The 21,995-nt window shown below is 39.1% G+C and overlaps 1 protein-coding gene across 2 annotated transcripts in view; it reads left to right on the top strand.

Annotated features, from left to right (window-relative positions):
* The first annotated feature begins 2,562 nt into the window (after positions 1 to 2,562).
* The window catches only part of si:dkey-34e4.1 (carboxyl-terminal PDZ ligand of neuronal nitric oxide synthase protein), a 53,608-nt gene continuing 34,175 nt past the window's right edge, over positions 2,563 to 21,995 (top strand). The window contains exons 1-2 of one of the 2 annotated variants that reach the window (XR_010669030.1): positions 2,563 to 3,117; positions 5,293 to 5,364. Coding sequence is in view for 1 of the 2 variants with exons in the window: in XM_020634587.3 (XP_020490243.1) it covers positions 3,013 to 3,117; positions 5,293 to 5,364 (177 nt within the window). In the remaining variant the exon portion in view is untranslated. The remainder of the gene's footprint in view (positions 3,118 to 5,292; positions 5,365 to 21,995) is intronic. The other variant, XM_020634587.3, reaches the window with a different exon arrangement.

Genomic DNA, 21,995 nt, shown 5'->3' on the forward strand with positions numbered 1-21,995 from the left:
TCCCGCATGTCATTCCCCACTCTCTCTCTTTCTCCCTGATTTCCAGCTCTATCCACTGTCCTATCTATCCAATAAAGACACAAAAAGCCCCCCCCAAAAAAACTGTGCCACATATATCACATCTTTTCCCCCTAAGATCTCCCTTTAAAAGAGTTTGTTTGATGGAGTTTCTGGTTTTCCAACATAAAGTCGTATAATCAGTAAATAACATGAACTAAATGGAATCTAGTTGGACTTTAAGGAATAGTTGGACTTCTGGAGAATATTACATTTATTGGTTTTTTCTTGGAAAAGTTGGGCCCTATAACCAAAAGCTGTAAAATTTCAGCACATTCAGTAACCGTCTTGTAAAAACTTTCTTTTTTTTTTTTTACCTTTGGGTTTTCTCCGTTCAGATTAAAGATGGATAACATGTCTAAATAATAAATATCGGCGAAGCACATTTTGTTTCTGTTGTAAAAAGCCTTTCCTGTTTCTCCCTGTTTCTGTCTTTGTGTCTTTGTCAAATAAACTGCGGCCTAGACGTCTTAATCTTTGATCCAAGAATGTTAATCAATGTTTCTACAACCTGAAACAAATATGTCTTCTCCTTCCCGGACCTGTCCATTCAAAAAAACGTCAAACTACTCGTTGTATAATGTCCTGATTTTGAAAGACTAAATATAACCCAGAAGACTGAACTACCAAAATGGCTTCAGTCGTAGTTCTTGGTTGAAACATTTGCAGGTTGTGAGTTGAATACACAATTAAGAATTCCAGGGTGCTCTCTTTTAAAGATCATGTATTCAAAAGATGCTGATTCATTTTCATTTTCTGTGTTTCTGGAGGTCTTTTAGTATTTTCTCTTCGGGATCTTTTCTATCTGGGCATGTTAACAAACAAATCACGCTCCCTCATATGTTACACTCCTGTTACTTGCTTTTTCATGCAGACAACTGAAGTTTTTTATTTGTAATGTTACATTACACAAAGTCAAACTATTTCCTTGTAAGCCACGACAGTAAGAGCATTAAACCAGTGACTATCTGTGAATCAGAGGGACAAACCTTAGATGTGTTAAAGGTTATTTTAGGGTCATTGTCACCAGCTCTTTCAATTGAATGAAAACTGCTTCATGCCATTATTATCCCTCCTTTGTGTAGCACCTTCTCTGGCCTATAAAGTTTATGATTTTTAAATCTTTCTTTCTTGCCCTTTCAGTGCAGATTAGTGGGATTTATAGATTCCCTCTGTCTTTTATAGATTAAATGTATTTGTCTGTAATACATCATCAAAAACAAAGACCTGCCTTTAACAAATACTATTCATCCAATAAGAAATACATCCAATCTTTGTACAGATTACATTTTAAAGCAAGTAATTGTATAGCAGGTAACCAACAGAGGGCGCCCTTGCATTATTTCCCATACACCTAAGTGTTTCCTTTAGTAGGCTGTTTAACCCCAATTGATTATTTTATTTATAACCACCACTACTGCTTCTATTCGTTTAAGAGTCACTGTGTTTATGGGAATAGGCTCCACCTGTAGACTTGTTATTAGCCTGCACAGATATCATTCAGCATGAACGAGACAACAACTTTGATAAAGGCTGAGCGTTACGAGAACCAGCACTTCTACATATCCACTTTATGAGCAGTAGTCATCCATCCATAATCAGAGACACTTTTCAGCACTCTGCAGACTGTTTTAGGTAATTCTTCAAATTCTTAAATTCATACCGACTGAGACATGTTTGGGAAGGTTTAAAGAAGTACTCGGATCATTTCCTCAAACAGAATCAGAGTATAAAGACTCTGTTTCTTGTAGGTTTTGATCGAACTTGCAGTCAAGTGTAGATCATTTGACTAAAAAAAAAAAGGGAACTTATTTTGCAGAATGGCCCCACTGTCAGAGTTAGGCTTATCATTTTAATTTGATTATTATAATGTCTTAACAAGTATGGAGTACTAGAAGGTTGAAACTAAAACTAACCAACACTGCATTATTGTTTTCTATTTGATTCTATCAAATACTGAAATATAATGCACTATTACCGGTAAGTGAATGGGCTGAATTTACTGTAGTATGTAGAAGCAGCTGTATAGGCCTACAGTAGATGCAGCGTAGTAAAAGTGCAATTTTTGTTCCATAGTAAAGTGTTCCTTATGAATAAAAAAAAACAAATTAGATCATCTGAACATGTTACTACCAAACAGCATTTTGTGAAGTAGTTGCAGGAGATGGACAGAGAGAGCAGTAAAATATAAAACAATAGGCTAAAGGTTCAGATTGAAGTAGCCAAAGACCTATACCTTCATTAGAAATATTTTTTTAAAGAATCTTTTGAAGCTCTTCTCCGTCTTTCTGTTTCATTTCTCCCTTTCAGTAACCTTGTCACCTCAGTCCCAGGAACAAGGGAATGTTTTTTTTTTTACCCCCTTGGAGAGGGTTGGGTGAGGTGGGGGGGTGTTCGCATGTGTGTCGGCTCTGGGTTGCATCATGCCTGGGAACTTTGCTCCAATGAGGGGCTCGCTTTGTGCTCTGTGCACAGAGAGAGAGAGAGAGAGAGAGAGAGAGGTGTAGAGAGAGAGAGAGAGAGAGAGAGACGGTTGAAGCGTTGCTGCCAAAAACATAACACACACACTGAAAGCAACATCACCTGCGGAGAGAAACGCCGCTTGTTACGCTGGATATCCCTCGTGGCTTTGGGGATAAATACCCTCCACGTTGTTGTTGTTGTTGTTGTTGTTGTTTAAATCCTTACCCGTCTCTCGGTGGATTTCAGGGCGAAAAAAAAGGGGGCAACTCAAATCTGTCCCTGTTTTGAGGACGGGACCTTTTTGAAGCTCAACGCAACAACAATGGACCTCGTTTCCTTTGGGAACTCACTCCTGGAGCCCAGCTGCACACTCTCATGGGATTGTAGCGTTTCAAAGCCGGACCACATTTGTCTGTTTACTTGTTAAACAGTGTTTAGTGTCTCGTGGGGGAAAGAAAGGGTCGTGGGCCGGTCGGTCGCTTTGAGCCCGTGATGCCCGCGAGGAACAGGTACAACCTGGTGGACGATTTGGCGGACTCGAGGATTCCGCTCCACAATGAGGAGGCGTACCAGCATGGGATTTCTTTCCAAGCCAAGGTGAAACAAACATATTTCTTCTTCTTTTTGTTGTCTTCCCTGCCGCCTTTTTACCGCAAAGTCAGCTGGGAGTTGCATTGTGTTGTTTCGGAGCTGAGTGGCAGGTGCGCTGGAGCCTTTCAGCTGGTGTCTGAAGTTTGAACACATGGCAGCTTCACACATGTGTTTTTATATTCCTCCGAGTCCTGTGGATATATTAAGTTGTCTCATTGTATTTGGCACAAAACAAAACCCAAATAACTTTTTAAATGTGTCGTTTTAATTGCCCAAATTAAGTGAAACAAGTGTCGCTGAGTTCCTACTTCCTACCAGTTCATTCTATTATTGAGCATTTCTGAATCCGTTCTGAGGAGGCATTCAAATGACCTTAATCAGCGACGGGCACAACCTCATGAACATCAATGCACTACCTTTTATTTCTTAGAATATGAAGTTTAACATTCAGATTTCATGAGAAAAACAATGCTGAAAAATATTGTTTGCTAAATTTGCTATTCCAAATAAATATTAAGTTGTAAAGCAAGCCTCTTAATTACACAGCTGCAAATTTAAAGAAGGAAAAAGAAAGGACTTTCTGAAAATGCAAACACAAGTCCTTGGTGCAGTCTTTCAAACGTGTTTTGTTCTTTAAAGAGAAGCAATAGTAACCACATTTATTTAAAAATAAATAAATAGTCTACCATTAAAACAATGTAATTCAAATACTCACAAAACAAACATCATGGTGCACTGACTTATTGCATGGTTTATCTTTCCATTCCACTCTGTGCCCTTCTTTTACACCTGTTGTTGCACAATGTAACTTCGGTTGAGCGGGTACAATCTCCTGGGAGTAAGTAAGGCAAAGCTTTTAGGCAGGACGCCCCCGAAGGCAAACACCACTGGTTACCTGTCCTAGCATTGTATTCACAGCAGTAACATCATGAGCAGCAGAGGTGAGGAGATTAAAGAGAAGTGTAGAGGAGAAGAGAAGAAAACGGTGAGACCAGGCAAGAGGCCTGAACAAAGTCAGTCTCAGGCAGGTTTTTTATTTAGTGTTTAGTGATAGTGATTTGTATTCCAACACTGCAAAACTTCCAAACAGTACCACTTTTTGCATACTGTTGCATTAAAAACTCAATACCAGCAATAAAATAATATTTAACCTTTCTACCAAAACAAGACTCTAGGTAATACCCCACCCACATTTTGTAAAAAAAACCCAAAGAAATTACATTAACCCATAGTTATCCAAAGACTGTATATGGACGTAGTCTTCATCATATTGAAAGTCTCAAACTAACTTTCGGTCAATCTAGCAGTCATATCAGTCATATCATAAAAATAATACAGATGACTTCTACTATAAGTCATCTGTATTACTTATAGTAATACAGATGACTTTGGTACCAGGCTCTTTATTTCTGCTGTCAGAATGGACATTTTAATATGGGGTGTGTATGGGACTTCTGGGTCTTTCGGAGCCAGCCCCAAGTGGACACTCAATGAATTGCAGTTTTTTTGCACTTCTGAATTGGCTTCATTATTCAGCACCAGAGTTTAAAGCTGGATGTAGCCTCTGTCGCTAATGTGGAAGTGCATTTAACCTCCATTCTACCCAAAGGCCAGCAGGGGGCAATTGCACTAGTTGCTGAAAGTCTACTTTGAAAAAAAAAAAACAGATGAGGAAATAAACTGATTTATTACCTACTTAATGAGTTTGTATTCTCAATCACTAGTTTTTAGTCTTTTTATATTAAGCTATACACAGCTTAATGTTAGTTTTTCAATTTATGGCTCCAATTTGTGTAAAATTGACGATAAAACTGGATATGCTTTAGCGTGCAGCTACATGTGTTCCTACCATGGGAACCTGTCAACCAGGAATATGTAGTAATGCATTTCTTCCTTGTTGGTTAACGATGGTCACTTCTGGCTCTAAAAAATGGGATGGCGGCCAACACTCCAAACTCAATGCTTCATAACAGACATCCTCAAAGCAGTTAATGGTGTCATGGTGGCTACGCCCACTTCTTCCATGCAGTTTATGACTTTGTCCTTTAATCTATTAAAGATAAAGAAGCAATATCTATGAGTTTGTTACTTGTAATTGTAGAAAATGTGTTGTGCATGTGGGATGTGGGATTTTGTGTGCTAACATTTGTATGTGTGCTTGTTTTTTTTTTTTTTTTACAGTATGTGGGGAGTCTTGACGTGCCCAGACCCAACAGCCGAATGGAGATAGTGGCAGCCATGAGGAGAATAAGGGTAAGAAGAAAACCTGAGTGTTTGTCATAAAGAAGAGATGCACACATACTCACAAACACAACCCTTTAGCGATCTTGTGGTGATTGTTCCGTGATGGGGGGGCAAAAACTGTCTCCAGAATGGAAAATGTATCGCACACAGAACATGAGACTGTTCGATGAAGTTTGTATAAAGATTGAGATGATGCCTTCACTGTCTGGAAAATGTAACTCGACTTTTTGTAAAGAAACAAAGGGATGAATTTTGACAAAAGCAAAAGACATTTGGATAATGGGGATTTGTTGCAGAGTATTAGTTCCCCTTTCTTTACTGTTTGTGAAAGTTTAAGCACACAGTGCACGTGTATGTGTGTGAGCCTCATCAGTGCCTTTAATTAAAGTCCAACTTCGATTTATTATATTTTCTTGAGCTGATAGTTTATTAAAAAATGCAATGAGTTCACTTTTTTTCCCCTCTATTAGTCTTCTTTGCTTTTCTTATTTCTTCTTACATCCACTCTCTCCTCACTGTTATTCACACCACCCTATTATAGACAGGCTTTTTCCCCCATAAAGCTCTATCAGTAGTGTTACTATGGGGATCATGTAATCATTTTCCCCTCTTGTTGTCTCCAACAGGCTTGCATTTCCCTCAAGAAGCTAACGCAGAGCCGTATCAGACAGCTTGGGCGGTTCTTTAATTTTAGTGTGACTCAGTAGACTAGCTCGGTTCAGACACGACAAGGCTCTTAAGCCTGACTGAGTGAACATGCCGAAAAAGAAATGTGAGATTTCATTTTCAGTGCTACTAAAAATCCATAATGTGCATTTTATCCTCTGAAATATGCATAAGTTCTGAGATACAAGAGTCAAGATTTTTTCTTCTTAAATCCTTTTGGTGAGTCATCCTATTTCAAGATTTTGTTTTGGCTCATAGAGTAAAAGATTGGGTTTGTAGGTGGCTGTTTTGTTATGTTTAGTGGGTAACTGTGTGTATAAAATCTGAGGAAACCTACTACTGAAAAGAGACCTTTATAGGAATACTAAACCTATGACTGTAGATCCATGGAACAGAGACAAATCAAGACTTTCTGAGTCTGTGTGTGTGTTTAATGTGGTTGGTGTGCAGGTGTTATTACTTGCAATTTACTAGCAGAAAAGCAAAAGAGTTGTGAAGTTAACATCAGGTCGATGCATTTCAGACTGAAGCAGAACATGATGAAACAGCAGGTGTAGGAATAAAGGAAAGATTATTTTAAATGCTCAAAAAAAAAAAGATTATGTCTCTGAAAGATTTATGAAACCTTTTTGTTTTTCCACCAAATCAGATCAAGTCTTTACGGTCACCGTTTTTAAATATAGTTCCTATTAAAAATGCACACATTGCATCACTTGTGATTATTTATATCAGTGTTTGCTCAGATTTGGATGCATACATGTTGCGTTTGTGTCTGTAAATAGTTTCCCCTGAGATCCAAAGAAAGCCTTGAATGTATGTATAATAGATGAGTTGGTCTATTTAGGTTGTTACTCTCAGCCTATTGTATAGACTACATTTGCTTTTGAATGGTTAATGAAGAAAGCAGAGTGCTACTTTCTGGAGTCCCCTGTGACAGATGTAAACAGGAGGGTCTGCCTGATAGGGAAGACCAGTCTATAAAAAAACACAACCTCTCTTTCATCAATATGTCATGTGTATTTAATGTTATCTCCGCTGACTGAGACTAGAGTGATGCTACTATTTATAGACTTGTGTTATTACTGTTTACTGACCGATGGATGACTCTGGCTTAGTTGAAGCTTTAAAGTGACACTACCCAACTTTTTTTTCGGAGCTTGAGACACTGTATGCACAATAGGCAACCCAAAATTAACAGAAAATTATCTGCCCCTCATGATCACATAGAGGACCTTCTAGGTTGGCCCCAGGGTTGGGAAAAAAAACATGTTCTCTTTAAAAGCAGTTCAGCAATTTGAGAAACTGACTTATTTAGATATCTAGCTTCAACCAGGAAATTGCAGAAAAAAACTACACTAACCAAGGTTAAAAAAAACAGTGGGTGTCTCGTGTCTCCAAAATTAGTAACTCATTTACTAATCATGATTTACAGTTCTATACAGTATGCTCCTCCCTATACAAGTGGGTTTCGTTCTAATTGATTAACAACCTGACATAAATGACAACACTTCAAGAAGTAACCACAACCAGCCAAGAAATAGTCCAACACATTACCAAGAAAAGTTTCAAGCTGTGGGCTTAGTTGCGCTTTTTTGCCCAATTTTTGTTCTTTTACTTTTGGGGAAAAAATAGAATGCCATTTAGTTTCCAGCAGACAAAAGCAAAGCTAGACTACGCTAACTGCCTTTTTAAGCCCCCTGAAGAACAGCTACAGTGCTCTCACTTGCAGTCTGATCAGTCACTCCCTAATTCAGCATAACTCTTACCCTTCATAAAATCCAAACTGATGAGTCAAAAAATTCACCTTGTACAGTGTGTCAAGATGAAACATGATCTATTCGGACCAAAACCAAAAAAAGTATTTTAAAAGCTTTCTGGAATCACATTGTGTAGTTTTTTTTAAAGCAGGCATTGGTTGATTAGGATTGTTTGTCCTATACTGTCTAAGTTTACAAAACATGGGAAAATCGGCTTTTCTTTGTGCCTGCCAACATCTTTCTAGGTTAGATTCTTCCTTGCTGTGTAAAGAAATACATGAGTATTTTAGAGTGCAGGCGCCCATGTTTAAGACTGGCTGCCAAGTCAAATGTAATTAGCTTTGTGTGGAGTAATATTGCCTGGCCTTCCTGACACTCTCCTCATCTCTCTTCACCAAAGAAAAGGACTTGTCTCTAATTTAAAACCCCAACCTTTTAGCTGAACGACTGCAAAGAAACTCTGGAGTTCCGTGTGATTAAAGAGAGTGAGGAATGAAGAGATGGCAGTGAGAGAAAGACTTGAGAGGAAGTCCTGGCATGGGAAAGGGTTGCATGGAGGCTGGCAGAGGCGTTAGTCGTTTCATCTCCCTCTGCTAATCTCTTTAGTCTCAGTTGATGTGAGAAAACAGGGGCAAACATGAGAGGAGAGAGAGGGACTGCAGACGACACAGCCTGATCATCTCTGAGCAAACAGTGAGGTTGACGGAGCAGAGACGCCGTTTGCTTCCTGAAACAAGACCTCCACGGTTTTACAAACACACACACCTGCCACTCCGACAGCGAGAAAGTGAAAGGACCCAATTTAGTACCCTGTGGATCTATTCAGAGTGTTGTTTTGTTAAACCTTCTTCCTTTATGGCTGACTGCTCCTACTGTGCTGCTGTGTAAGAATTTGTTTCATTCAGTTTGACCAGTGGTATAGAAACCACCCCCAGTGCGTTCACACACGCTTTTGCCTGTATAACTGTGTGCCTGCGTGTTCGTGTGTGAGAGCGGTCCGGTGCTCCATAATAGCAAGACCCTTTGCATTTTAACATTTCTGCATTTGATTAACGAAGCTGAATGACAAAAACTGTAGTGCAGCATCCCACATGGAGAGGTTTGGTGTTGTTGTCCACAGCTCACTGCCTCCAAAAAGGGCATGTGTATACACTGGAATTTACTCGTGGAAACAAACACGCACTATTTACAGGAGGGATGCTGTGTCTCTTAAAAAAGATACAAGTTAAAGGCTATTCTCTCTTCTGTGCCGCCCCCCCCCCCCCTCCACTTGTTTTGTCCCACCCCTCACTCTCCTCCTACTAAAATAGACTGTCTCAATTTAGCCCATCTCTGCCCATCTACTCAGTGCGGACAGGAATAGATTTTTTTTCTGAGGGCAGGCTATGCATGCTTCCCTTTGAATTTTGATCGGCTCTAATGGGATTTTAAGCCTCCCTCACATGTCCGTCAGGGTGCAGCCTGCTTCCTCTGCCAGACTGCCAAGAGTCTTGCTCAGAAATTACATGGCCCCCTTCTTTCTGCATTTGTCCCCATGTCTGTCATGAGCATCTCATGAGAAGATCTCTTGTTTTCCGTGTGAGAGGGAAGCAAACTTTATTAAATCATTTATTTATTTCCTTGTACCTTAATTTCAGTAAGGGTCAGATGAGTCCGTGTCAGTCCTCTGAGAGCATGCTGAGCTGTCTTGTCTCAGTCAAGAGCAGATGTTTGGCTGACGAGATGTAGTGGGTGAAACAGGCCCTCCAGACCTTTTAGAGAGCGAGATAGACATTTTTACTCCTTACTTAGTGTCCTTAAGTGTTCTTTAGACCTTACACAAACTGTGGACAAAAAAACTGAAGCAATGAGAGTAACATAATGTGAAAAATTATTTGACATGTATCGATGCAGATGTTACAGAATCGATGTTGCTGCAAAGCTGTGATGACAGTTTGTTATAGACAATTGACCTATGGTGCAGTTCACAACAGCCATAGCTCTGGGATTAAAATATTGAATGTATTTCTAGGATCTCTGAGGACCTGCTTTGAAGTGTTTTAAGTTATAGATTCCATATAGCCTCCCATAACTGACTCTTAAAATTGTTATCTTTTCAAATTGAGCACCAAGCAGATAATGAGACTAATTAGATTGCATCTAGTTGCTTTGCAGGTGTGTCTGCTCCATCTGCTGAAGCTCCTTTGCTTCTGGACCATATACATTAACACATCATTGTTTGCTAACTGAAGACGTTTTCACATACACTGTATGCACTCCTGAAAAATTCTAGAACATTTCAGGGAGAAAATCTTTCTGAGTCGGTTCAGTCCACTGTAGTCCACGCTATATTGAGAATCTTTTGCCTCTATATCATTACATTGAAATCACATGCACACAGTCTATCAGCTGGGTAAGCATTTCAGCTCACTCTGACTTCACTTGGACAGTCTAGTAGGAGGCTGCCGGGAAAATTTCTAGGTACACTTGGATTGAACGATTTGGCATTTTGTGTTCACATATGCAGGACTGAAAACTTGCTGAAAACTCCTAACACTGAAAGTGTTAGGAGTTTTGTGTTAGTGTAAGAGCGCCATTAGGCACATATACTGGGTTAGGGTTAGAACTGTAATAGTGTGTAAGCAAAGGGTTACAGTATTGGGATAGAACCATAGAAACTCTAAGCAACATCTGGTGGACTGAAAGCAGTTGTTTATAATTGTTGTACCTTTACGCTATATTTCTGTTCATCAATATTTCTGTCATAATTTAAACAATGAAAGATTGATACTGGCCATTAATGCCATAATTCCAGGATAAATATTGCAATATCATTGCTGTGTAGTTTTACCCCAAACTTTGTGGCCACAGAGAATTTTTTTGTGGCCCATGGTATCAGAACCTGAACTGCCACACATTTATTGGCAAAGCCTCTTCTAGTAGTGTAGTGGTTCAACAATAGAGCCAAATTGCAATTTCACAACTCATTAAGCACAGCTAAGCCACCAGTGTTTCAAGGTACTCGTCGTGTTTGTTATTAACCGTCTTGTTTCTCTTCTCTATGCTCATCATGTGACCACCTGTCACCAACTTACAACGCGGTGGCAGTAATCAACTTATTCTGCAGCTAAAACAAAAAAAGACATTTTTCATTGTGTTAACCTTCCTGAGTTCTTCTCCGTCCCGGTCAGTTCATTCTTCATGGTCAGACTTTGGCAGACAGCCATAACTAATGCTTAGCCATGCCCCAAGGCTGCAGAACAAACAAAACGAGCACAGATTAGTGTTAACATCCTGTATGACTGGGTATGATTGTGAATCACATAATGAGGCATTTCAGTCTAAATTATCAGTTGAAAGGAGTAAGACGTAAACACAGACGTTCAAAGAGGATCAAACAACACGACCTTGATGAAAACTGATCTGAAGTAAGGATCCATCATAAACAAATGGAAATACAGTTTTGCATAAAACAAAACAATGCCCCCACATGTCCCAGGAAACCAGGAGAGAAAATGAGAGCACAGATTAACTCCAGGGGGGTTACAGATCTATAGCAGAGTGGGGGCGGATGAATCTGTGTTGTTTGTGTGCACACTGATGTGTGAATGAGGGATATGCTGTATTTAGGGAAGCATGACACATATTGAGGGTCATTGTATTCACTTTGTAGCCTATTCATGCTAGCTTAATGGCAGATGTACAATAGCATATGAAGTGACCTATATGTGAACTGGATTAGATGTGATGTCAGCTTTCAAAGGGTGCAGCTATAGCCTTTGTTTAACCCCCTCCCCCCAAAAGAACTGGTGTCCCATTCTTGTATATTAACAGTCACTTAAAAATGAGTCACAATCTGTCGTCACTTTTGTTCTTCTGCATGATCTGCGCTGTTTAGAAAGTGTCACAGTGAAATTCACCCACTCATCTTCCAAAAAGAAGATGGCGTGTTGAAAAATAGTGACTACTCTCGGCCGGGCTTGTTGGTGAAATACTTCATCTGCTGAGCAAACTGCTATGAGGCGACCCAGCCAGGATCATGCTAGCTCTAGTGTGTCAAAAAAGCTCCATAAACATCTCTGTTTTACTCAGCATTTTGTTTGTTTCCATGTTACATCATTTTATGTATTAAATAGCTCTATTGAAGAGGAGGAACAGTTGTCTTAGCTAACAAGCTAGCTAGCTGCTGACTAACTGATACTTGGACAGCTTGGTTGCTGGACAGGACCGTGAACTTAAAGAGTGTTTGTCTTTTGTATCACATTTTATACTCCAACTGAGGGCCCACAAAAAGGAGCCGTTGTAAAGCTAATCAACACTGATCAACACAGCATATACAGCCTGAAGTCACCCAAAGTTGATGTCAAAATCAATTCAACAAGTTCAATAAAACCTCCTGTTTCCCCAAGAGCTGACACGCTTGTAACAATTTTTTGCAACCACATTCATCTTTTTCAACTATTGGATTACCAAGCCCAAAGTTGCAACTACAGCTGAATGATGGGTGAGTTTTAAAAAAAAAAAAACTCTTTTAAAAATGGTTTCAGTCATTTTTAAGACTTGCTGATCCAAGCTTCTTGCATGACTTATGATCACACTGATCACTAGTGAAGAGTCTTCCAAATTTGACTGTTGGTTGGGCAAAAGAAGCAGTTTGAGGACTTTGTTCTGGGAAATTGTGATGAGCATTTTTGCATTGTTGAGACTTAAAGCTCCTTGTGAGAAGTTTTTTGCTTGTTATGAAAAAGTCTGAAATGAATGTTAATTTCTATTTATGAGCTACAAATGCAAACAAGACAATCAGCGGCCATTTAAACAATTTCTACTCCGTTGTTCTTAATGTCAGTAACCACTGCCACAGGGTAGATGTCAGACGAGGGGAGTAGCGGAACGCTGCTTAAAACAGCCTTTATTTACATTTGTTCAAAGCTATGATTAACCATAGGTGATATGTTTGAATTTATAAAGACAGCATGGTGAGATCTTTAATCAGAACACATGACCACTCCACATATTTAGTGCCAAAGTAGACGCAAACAAACAAGTTTGACTTCATTTAACTTAATTAAGCACCTATATTATTTTAAAATGATAGAATAACACATTTAAGCTCAGTCTAAACCTGGTGCTTCATAGTGACAGTAAAGCCCTGAGTCCAAGAAACATCACATTTCGCTCCATTCGGAGGTTGGGAATTATTTTTTTACCTTTAAAAGGTGCAGAGTCATTTTCATGTGCACTTTAGTTAATATCAGGTTATGTAAGAAACCTCTTTTTTTTTTGCTGTAGTTCTGCTTTGCGCATTCTTTTTTGTCCCACATGTATATGCTGTCGGATAAATATACAGCAGGGACAGCAGGTCTTTGCTCACATGGATGGACAGGCAGGTGGTGAGTGGTCCCTGCCTCCACTTCCAGCATCATGTCACACACATAAACACACAGGCTTCTGCTTTCATTATCCGCCCTGAAGCTATGCCATGTCTTTCAGCACTACAATTAGTTAAGCTTTATATACTCTGATCCTCTCTACCCACGCTCTCTCCCAAAACAAGCCCTGTGCTAAGAAAAAGACATCACTAAAGCCATGAACCCAATCCTGATGTGGTGCCCGAAGGCACATTTCCTGCATAGTGAGTTTCTGACCATTGCTCTCTGCAGCCTCAGACCACAGAGCTAGATGTGGTTTTATCTCTGTGTCTATTTGATACATTTATTTGGAGTGTGTTATTTGAAGCATTTCCATAATAAAAACAAAAACATGATCTAGGAATAACACAGCATATATATAGGACTCACTAATTGTGACCAGAAACAGGAAGATAATAGTGTACAATGCAAATGTAACAGAAACATACTGAGGATGGTGTTTTAAACCAGGTCAGCTGTATAAAAGCGTTTATTTTTTTGCCCTTTTCAGGGTTATAGAAATATGTCAGCAAGTCAAAGCTTATAGTTTCATTTTCGAGTAAAGGTCTGAACTCAGAGTCAGACTCTCATTAGCCCTGAAACCTGCCTGTTACTGTTGGCGCTCCAAAGCTTCCTTTCGCAAATCTCAAGTACAAACACAGCTTAAGTCAACAGACCAAGAGCTGGACATGTGTGGGCGATAGGGTGGGTACTGTTAGTACTGTGTGTTTGTGGGTGTGTACCTGCACCTGCAAATCTTCAGTCATGCGAGAACATTTGCATCCTGGTGTACATCCGTGGATTCCCAAAGAATACAATATGAAAGGTGCAAGGCAAGAAAGTCTTTTTATGTGTAAAATGATGTTGACAGAGTAACAGGAACATTTACAATATGATGCAATGGGGGGGGGTGGGAACACAAACTTATGCCAAGAAAATAAATGTAGCGTTTAACTAATTCCCTTTTTGGAAGAAGTTCTGATTGAAGCTACTTTAAAATCTGTTAAGAGTCGAAAACACTTAGTGGGCTTCAGATTTTTATTAAGCCTTCCACTGATAGTGATCTGACTTTGAGATGGTTTCTTCAGCCAATCAAAATCTGCAGGCATTGTAATTTTTGACATGAAAAGCCTGAAGTTAACCTATTACACGATGATGGATTTGTCTTAACTATAGGGGATTACACAGGAACAGACTATAAATTCCCTGTTTATATTTCATATCAACTGGGAAGCTGAGACAAAATATTTGTATCCATATTAAAATAAAGTTGGTCCATATTTAACTATAAACTCTTTCCGATATGACTTTAAAAGTTGTGTCAGGTTTGTGATTTGTGCTTTCCTGCCTGCAGGCGCTCTTTCTTAGCACGAGTAGGCAGATAAACTAGGCCTATTGTATTATAGTATCATTGTTGGATAATGATTGAGAAAAGTGCTACAGGCTTTTGAGCTGGCGGATAGGCTGCCCTACTTCGAAATGATATTCGGAGTTGTGTGTGTGTGTTTGTGATTGTGTTTGTGTGTGTTTGGTGATTGTGTATAGGTGTGTGCGACTGTTGCGTGCACATTCATCTCACTCCTCTCATCTTGTTCCAGCGTGCTACATGGAAAAGCCTCAAGGTCTCATTCTCCTGCTCCGATCGTTCAAGTTCCCTGCACTCTGACTTTTTTTTTTTTGTCTCACCACCTTCATGTCTCGTTCATTGTAGCTACATCTGCCCCGCGTTCCTCTACTCTTGTCTCAGTGTGTTTGTTTAAACATGCAGGAGGAAAACAGAGGTTTAAAAGCTCTGTCAAGTTGACGTTTAACCGTTACTGACTGTCAAAATCTTGACTACAACGTCAGACATTTAGAGCTGCAACATTTTCCTATGGAGCGTTTGGATTTGTCTAATACCTTTTTTTAATGAAGCAGCATCATGCTTTCCAAATCGAGACACACTAATGACATTGTAGAAACATGCATTCAGATTCACTGGAAGGGTCACATGTGATGTCGTACTGGACATTGGCTGTTTGTTGCAAAAAGGAGACTTGCAGATACAGATTTCCATAAAAAAATCTTTGGTTGCAATGCGAGTTGCGCAACTTTAATGTACATGCTAACGAGAAATATTAGGTAACATTTTTACACATCCACAACGCTGCATCATATGAGAAAAAATATGTGGTTTGCGATTTCATTGTATAATATTACGACAACAATATGAAGCGTGATACACAAATATTAAGGAATGCATATTAGCTTTAATACACAGTTTATAGGTCTATCTGTGGTTTTTAATGTTTTAAACAATATCTGTGATGGCAACTTGTACCTCCAGACTATAAAATAAATCCATAAGCTTTTTGTTTTCACTACTAAATTGGTCAATTTAACCTTACTGCTGATTGCAAGGTAGCTTCTCATGTTACATCAGCAAAAACAGTGTTAAAGAATGGCCATTTTTCATCCTGAATTTTTTTTTCTCATATGTGCTTTAGCTTGTTTCTTTTGTGTTTTGTGTTTTTAAATGAAGTCATGAGCAGCTATTGATTTGGTAAACAAATGTGCTCTGCATGCCTTTCAGTGTTATACTACTGTGAAGCCATTGACTACAGAGTCTTATCTTCTCGGCAGACACAGGTTCACAGACTGGTCTTGCCTTGATCTACAGTAAGGATTAACACTTCTGAAAGACGACCTCCATCCAAATGGTAAAATGTTCTCATACTGAGTGATAAAAGCATTGCTTGTTTAGGAGCATTGTGTTTATTGTGAATGCTTATATTGTGATAACAGTTAAATGTGGATTAATTGTGCAGCCTTACAACGGGGCTGTGGATGCTGTGACATTGGTGAGTTGTGGCCAGAGAAAGTTTTTAATATTCGGGTATGCATAGGCCAGTGCTTGCTAATCGTAGCGTTTAGCGCAGGTTTCACCATGGCGTCCATCTGGATTAGAATCGTCTTCCAGCGGTTTACTTTATTGAACAATTTAGACAATAAATAGTCCTTTATTTCCATGTGATGTCTACATGACGTCATCTTTTACTCTCAAGAAAGGTAAAAGGTCAAACTCAAGAGTCTCAGATGGAATACACTGAGCACCGCATGCAGAACAAGCTATGAGAACCAGCAACAAAGCCTCAGGAAACCACTTGATAAAATAAAAATCAGGTCATCAATATGTTACAGGTTCTTTTATATTGATCCAGAGCTCCGCAAACTGATTCAATTGGATCTTTGACGTGAAGATGGGTGACAGATTCAGACAGGGGAATCTTTACACTTACAGTGTATGGTTCACAGAGGAATCCTGTTGTCTTGGGCCACTGGGATTATGCTTTCCACTAGACCATTGGGGAATCAACAGTCGAGCCCTGGTATACTCTAATTGGATAAATGATGTGTGCAAACTGCTGCTGCTCATCTTAAAGACTCAGGGCTGCCATCCACACGTCCACTAACAAGATAATGTATTCTCCATCGTCCAAATGACAAGGCAAATGTGACTGTCACTCAGATTAACAACATCTGATTCCTATGGAGGGCCATATCCCCGCCTGTCACACTGTGTCCCCTCATTACTGCTCGTCATTTAGGCAGTTAAGGTTTTTAAAGACATATTTTTGGCTATTGATTTAACTGAATGGAATGATGCTGTGTGAGTCACAATTTTGACTGTTTATATAACACCCCGATCTACAGAGAAAGTTTGGGAAACTGGTTTTGCTGCAATCATTGTTATCTCCACATGCATCAACCCATCAGGGCAGAAGAACTGAATCGGTAATGAGAGCGGAGACAACCCATAAGCCGTCTAATCAAATGCACTGGAGGCATTAGCATATTTTCGGAACAGAATCTCAATTTCCCAAACTCTGCTTTTTTCAAGCTATCGTCAGCGTCCTTTGAATTATTTGATCCCAATTGGATGTATTTTTTTTTCCTTCTGTGTTGGGTGTTCTGATTCAGCCTGCACTCCTCAGATCTCTTTCTTATCTCTCCGTCTGATTGTCTCTTACAACTAGACCATGATTCCTAATGCTAAATGCTATTATGTGGACGACACAAATTTTATCTATAGGCCTAGAATTTTGGCCAAGGGGTGGCTTCTATGTTTTTTTGATCCATCACTTTGAGCCAGATAGAAATATATTAACTGTTATTGAACAGATTGCCATGAAAGATTCTCAATTTTCACTTATTGACATGAAATTTGTTCTGGGCATTCAATTATCCTTCAGGTAGCTTGGTAACCAGATAACTCGTGCTTTGATTCTGGCGGATGCATCTGCTCCCCTTGCCCTTGCCTGATTGGTCGAGCCAGTCACAAACCTTTATCCAATAGTCTTGCAGCCTATACTGCTACATCACACTTTTTGTTCAGATTGGTTGTAGTGTATGAAAGCCTTTCTGTGTTAGCCTAAGTTACTCCAGGTATTCAGAAATCATTAACTTTTGGTGAATGACAATGTCAGCTTACCCTTCAGGTTCATTTTCAATAAATGTAAGTATTTGTTTACCATCCCAATGACAAACAAATGTATTGCCAATGCCTGAAAAACAATGGCATGGTATAACATGTCCATTAACCTCAGCAGTAGTTTGTGTTTGGCAAACGTTAGCATGCTAGAAAGCTAACCTGAAGTAACAGCCCTGGTTAAATGACATGCTGAACAACAGCGTCTTACCCATTGTGTAGCCATTGGGCTCATGTTAGTCTGCTAACATTATGAAGTGCAGTCTCTCAGAGCCAAAAGGGACGCTGTCGATTGATTGTTATTGTTCTGGGTAATATATCCCAAAGATGGTACAGTTATCATTTGGTTATCACATCATATACTAAACACCAAGTCCTTTGATTATTCTCAAAAGGCATTCAGTGCTTTTGATTATTTGATTGCCTCTAATCTGCTGCAGTGCACTGCTCATTCTGAATCACAGAGCCTCAGTAAAAGAGGGCCACCAGACTCTGACAAGCTTCTTTGATATTTTGAACCACGGCGTAAGCACCTCTCTTTGGTGTCAATGTATATTTACCTTGACACATAGAAGGAAGCGGTAAGCCAGGGGGGAGATAGTGCAGACAGCATTTACTAGAATGAAAATGACCATCATCAATCAGTGCCATGTGGTGGCACACTTTGCTCGACCCACTAAGAGGAGTCCTAGCTGGTCTGCTTGAGGAGCTGTCTCAGTCCTCTCAGACAGGGATTTAAGCTACTCATGACTGAGCTTTATGAAAGCTCACACACACTCTTAAAGCCTCTTCTGGGGAGCTTTTTGGCCGTGTTTGCATGTGAGGCACAGATGGCGCCCCTGATTCACACCCCATGTTTACCCCCTTAAACAGGGTTAACATGTGGTTAATCAGGCAGTTTCATTTGGCCTTAAACCTCTCATTGTCTTATTAACTAGTTCATCACCTACTTTATTATTTATCAGTCTGTTTTTCTTTCATCGTGGACCTTCTTCACATCAATTTAAGGCTCCTCAGTGGTCTGACATTTCACATTTATGTTTCCCATTTTTAATTCTTTGCATAGGGATCGGCAATTTAGCAGAATACGTGTCAAATATAAAACTAAATCATGGCGTAAGATTTTTGGTGGATTCAGACCTGATTTTTTTTAGTCGTATGACTCATATTGAAGTCAGGGCACATTTCAGCCTGATCGCCCGGCGTCAGTCATGCAGTGTACACTGAGGCACGATAAGCTATCACTGTTCAAACAGCTACTTCTGATCAGTCAAATGCATTTTGGACATATTTGATATTTTGGTTGTTCGCCTGCACAAAACTGCACAGTGTGAGCAGAGCCACGAGCTGATTCCCCTACTCCGGGACTTTTCCCCCTGATTTGTCTGAACAAAAAGACAAACAATAAAATCAATGTGGCAACAGCAGCAGGCATGCTCTTTTTCACCTGTCTGCTCCCTCTTGTCATGAAATAAACTATGGCAGAAATATCAGTGGCCCTCCAACGGACAGGGAATGCATGATGTAGCTGCTAGATAGCTTGTGTTTATTGGTAATGCAGATTGTGTGTGCGCCCAGTCCTGACCTTATAGGGGGGTGACATAATGTTTGTGGGCATACACAAAGAGGCTCATAATTTATTTACCCTCAACACATTTTATAATGAACAAAAAATAACAGTAAAACAATGTCTTTATTTTGTTGCCTTTTGTTGCTATTTTGATTGGATTGCAGTGAGTAGGGTCAGCATTAGGGCATCCCTTTAACATATTAAATACTTTACATTAACCAGTCTAATGAACTTAAAGTATGACATAGGCCTAATATTAAGATAAGATAATCTTCTATAAATCCCAGAATATGGGAATGTGCAATGTTACAGCAGAAAAGGCAAAAATAAAGCAAAAGGTCGAGATGAGCATCATTAAAAAAAACAATAATAAATGGTTTAAAAAATATGTTAAAAGGCAAGAAAACATGTTTTTCAAAATGTAAACTTGTAAAAGGTAAAAGACACCGCTGTTATTTTCTCTTTTGTAAATGACTTTTGCTCTTAAATAAAGCAATTGTTTGAATGAAAAACTAAATAGCTGACCACTGAAATATTTGTTATCCAATTACTCCATTGATGGCCAGAATTATCCAAAGATTACTTGATTACACAAAGAATCGGTTGCAGCAGCCATCCTCTTAATATAATTGAAGGCCTGGGGAAGAAATATCATTTATTTTTTCTCTTGTCGGGGTTCTGTCTCCAAAATGTCGTAAACTTGGTTCCCTAGATTCAAATATATCAGGTTTTGCCCAACTAACAGTCTAAAGTCTGGGATTTTCCCCATGTTAAGTAAGTTATGGTTAACTGATATTAAACAGAAAAAAATAGCTAATCTTTTAATGTGACCAAAGAAAGTTTGGAGTTCTTGACTGAAAATGACTGAAACAGGCAATGAATGAAGTAGCCAAATGATTTTCTTCTTATCAACGTATCAATGAATTGGTTTCTTTCAAACTGATTACCTTTATAACTTTCAATGGTTTATGAAACAAGCACTGAAACATGTCTGTATTCAAACCTTCCTTCAGTGCAGAATCTGCTGCAGCTCAATAGAGCAGCACAAACTGTGTTTTTACATTGAATGCATATCGGTTCTTGTTGCTCCCCCCCTCCTCACTTGGTGCTGGGATTTTAAGGCCTGTGATCTGACAGCGTTCGTCCGGGTAATCCTATTACTTCGACTGCTGCTTTGCCAGACTTCTGCATCGGACAGAGTCGCACTCAGCATCTCTGTATCACAATCATTCCTGTGCTGTTTACTGCAGGATGCTCTGTTGGTCCAGATCTTAACTTTATCCACTAACCTGCCAGTACATCTGTGTATAGATTGTTTTTTTTTTTATCTGTCAGAAAATACCAGAACAGTCTCGATATTCTAACTGAAGCCAAAAAGACTTCTTCATATCCTTGGCTCAATGAATCTTAAATAATATGCCGTCAGCCTCGCTTGCTGAGCCAGTGAAGCACTTTAGGAAATGATCTGAAACTATTTACAAGCTCCAGAGAGCATTTGCATGTTGCTGAGATTATACATCACCTGCCTTTTATTACGACAGTCTAAGTTGTTCATGTCCAGAAATAAGTATCTTCGATTGTCCTAAGAGACGATGTTCTTTATGTTAGTGAAGTGAATTTCACCTCACAACTGAATTTCATCAAAGTAACAAGTCGAGCAGACAAATGCAGAAGATTAGAGAAAACACCATTTTTATCGCAGCACACTCTAGATAAAATCACAAACTCGATTAAGATTCAATTCCACAGATCTGCAAACCCTTAATCAATTGTTTAACATTTTTATCTGATTAATTACATTTTTTTAATAAAAGATCCCCTCCAGCTTCATGTCGAGACTCTTTAAAGTCTCCACTTTGAAAAATAATGTGTTTGATCCGTTTTTATTCGACATGAAAGTTGAATTAACAACTTAAGAGTTTCTAAAACTATATCAACTTATTCTATCACTTTGAAAGAAAAAAAAACAGAAACTATAGATATCCAATTATCACTAGTTTCATAAGTTAAACTACAAAACATCCCCTACTCCACTAAAAGTCACATTTCAGTGTTTTTAGTAGTTGGCTGAACTTGGCTCCCAACCTTTTTTTCATGACTCAAGATCCTGCTGTTCTTACAGTAAAGAGTTCTTAAACTCTAATATACTGAGCGAGGAGAAACCTTTCTTCTCTAGCAGATGTACCACCACCATGTTTCGTCCTTAACATTAAAACTTCGACATACTCGTGATGTTGCAGAACACATTTTTGGGTTCAGTAGGACTGTCATTGGAACATATGTCATTTTCAGGGTCCAGATGTCTGATTCCTGCAGGGCTAAAGCTACAAAGTCCATCATTATCAAGCGTAAATAAGTTTATTTTAAGCCTAACATGGACATATTTCATTAAAACAAACCCCATAATCTTATCTCAAGCCATTTTAAAATGACGATTTCTGGACACACTGTATAAGTCTTGTTCTTTCACATAAGTAGCACACAGCTGGAGACTGTTCATGTGAGAGGTCATGTATTTCATTTGGTTTAGGTGAGGGGTGACACATAGAGCTTGCAGGATGAGGAGGGCTGATATCACTATAAACTCTATTGCCAAATTCTGCATACAATTCAGAATCTGTATGCCAATGACACAGTGCTGGGTACCATTTGTATTATGAATTTAATTTTCCAACAACATTTAAGCAAACTTTTATTGTTTGCAGAAAAAAATTGGTGTGGAAATTACAAGGGGCAGAATGCAGTGGCTGTGATGCAGTAAGGGATGCCATTGAAGATTATCTCACTACAAT

This window comes from Labrus bergylta, chromosome 17 (genome assembly GCF_963930695.1).
Source record: "Labrus bergylta chromosome 17, fLabBer1.1, whole genome shotgun sequence".
In the NCBI taxonomy this organism is placed as follows: Eukaryota; Metazoa; Chordata; class Actinopteri; order Labriformes; family Labridae; genus Labrus; species Labrus bergylta.